Below are 2,255 nucleotides of genomic sequence, written 5' to 3' on the forward strand. Positions count from 1 at the left end.
CCTGACCCTCCCCTGTCCCAGCTCCATGCTGTTCCCTCAGGTCCTGTCGCTGTCCCCGCAGAGCAGAGCTCAGCAGCTGCCCCTCTGCTCCCCAAGTGACCTCCAGAGGTCCCTTCCACCCTCAGCCAGACACTGGCTCCTGTGTTTTTGGAAAACATTTCCTAATTCTGTGACAGCGGTGCACTCAGCACCCTGTGCCCATGTTCCCCCCAAAGTGCTGCACAGACACGGTCAGAGCGTTTGTTCACATAGGCTGTTTATTGGTGTCAATATATAGGATGAAGCTCCCTGACAGAATGGACTCTCTCCAAGAGTTTGGGTGCTCACTGCCTGGAAGAAGTTGAGCAGTCCAGCTGTTCGGGAGGCTGGGGACAACAACATCCCTCTCCTCAGGTACCTTCTCGTTGCCTTCCCTCTCGAGGAAGCGGTTGAGGTGTTTCCTCTCCAGGAAGCAGCAGAGGCACCGCAGGAGGTCATCCAGGCGCAGGGGGCAATCTTTCCTTTGCCAGGCTTGCCAGGGCTGTGGCTGTCAGCTGGTGAATCACAGCCATCTTCAGGGCGTGGGGGGAAAAGCCTTTGCTCACCAGCATACGGGCGCGGGGCTGCAGCTGTTTGAGGTGGAAGCTGTGGGGTCAGGCATGCCTGGCCGTGTGCCCGACAGACTGCATCTCTGCCACAGCACAGCTCTTTGGCGGCGCCGTGCTGCTGGTGAAGCTGGCCGCGGCTACTCCAGGCTCAGGAAGGAGTCCGAGTTGTCTAGCCGCACCCCAAGCGTGATCTCAATGGAGAGGGTGCTCTGGGAGGCGTTGGCCAGCCTGATCTTGCAGGAGCGGCGGGAGGGCAGCACCGTCAGGCGGCAGTGGCGCGACTGCAGCAGAAGCTCCCAGGCTGCTTTCACCAAGGCCTGGAACCAGCGAGTGGTTTCCTCCACATCCAGGTAGGAGCCGGTGCAGAGGGTGCGCAGCAGGCTGGGCTCCTGTCTTCTCCTCAGCTCGTGCTCGGGGTGGTGGAGGAAGCACAGCATGTCCCCCGCCAGCCACTCCCTCGTGCAGCCACACTCTAGCTCCACGCGCAGGCCGGGCTTCCTTGCTGGCGTCTCCCCCTCGGCGCCCAGCTCTGGGTGGAAGGCGTGCCCGGGGGGAGGCCTCAGGGGCACGAGCAGGTGGTAGAGGACGTTGTCCTGCCGGGTACTCCTGTCTTCAGAGAAGCAGCCCACACCGATGGCTGGCTGCAGCCGTGGCTTGAAGAGAGATTCCCTGGAGAGTCTTTGGCAGGCACCAGGAAGCTTGTCCACCAGCTCCTCCACCACCTTGCACTTGTCGGCCATGTACGGCGCCGGCCACAGGGTGCGATCGGCCCCAACCCTGCCCAGATCCCGGGTGTCATCGGTGTTGGTGTTGTCTTCGTCCTTCTCCTTCTTCCTTGGGTTGCTGCCCTGCTTGCTTCTGCTGCGGAGCCCAAGTCTCCATTTCCTGAGCCACTGGCAGAGCCCGAAGAGCAGGACAAGGAGGTCAATAAAGGTCCAGAGCTGCCACTGCTGCAAGGCAGTGAAGAGCAGGGCTCCCAGGGCCATCCCGCTCTGCTCCTGGCTCCTCTCCTCCATCTCATGCAGCAGCCGAGCCATGCCTTCAATCAGCTGCTCCGCATGATGCTGCATTCGCTCATTTTCATCCACATCCACATGATCATCCAGGAACCACGGCTTCTGGGCAATGCCCAGCACAGCCAGGGCGAGGAAGATCAGCCGAGCCATGGCTTGCAGGAGGTGCAAACTGCACACGCCGAAACTGCACAAGGCCAAAGTGTGGTGGCGCTGCTGCTGCTGGCCCTGATGACAGCTCCCCCGCTGTGACTCATCCTCTGGGCTGTCAGAGGCACCACAGCCACATCACACCAATCCCCCTCCTCTCTCCTGCTCTGCTCTACTTTTCAAAGGTGAAGAGGGCCTCTGCTGGGTGACTGTTGCAGAACTAAAGAGGGAGAGTCAAAAGACATCTGGACATGGAATCACAGACTATCCTGAATTGGAAGGGACCCTTCAGGGTCATCATGTCCAGCTTCTCAGCCTTCTCTCCTCTAGGCTGAACAAACCAAGTGACTTCAGTTGCTCCTCATATGCTTTCTGCTCTAGACCATCCTTATTGCCCTCCTTTGGACACTCTCTCCAGTAGTTCTGTACCCTGAGATGTATCCTACCCGTAACCATGAATCTTACAGAAAGCTACTGAACAACATTTAAATATCTTCACGGAAAA

The 2,255-nt window shown here is 59.0% G+C and overlaps 1 protein-coding gene across 1 annotated transcript; it reads right to left on the reverse strand.

Moving 5' to 3' along the window:
- Positions 1 to 319: 319 nt before the first annotated feature.
- LOC311436674 (inositol 1,4,5-trisphosphate receptor-interacting protein-like 1) lies at positions 320 to 1,753 on the reverse strand (the record flags this gene model as incomplete). The annotated part of the gene is made up of 1 exon (XM_084519036.1): positions 320 to 1,753. One exon carries the CDS (start codon positions 1,751 to 1,753, stop codon positions 725 to 727), a length of 1,029 nt encoding a protein of 342 aa, XP_084375162.1. The 3' UTR covers positions 320 to 724.
- Between the last annotated feature and the right edge of the window lie 502 nt (positions 1,754 to 2,255).

Source organism: Aythya ferina (assembly GCF_964211825.1).
Source record: "Aythya ferina genome assembly, chromosome: 1".
Taxonomy (NCBI): domain Eukaryota; kingdom Metazoa; phylum Chordata; class Aves; order Anseriformes; family Anatidae; genus Aythya; species Aythya ferina.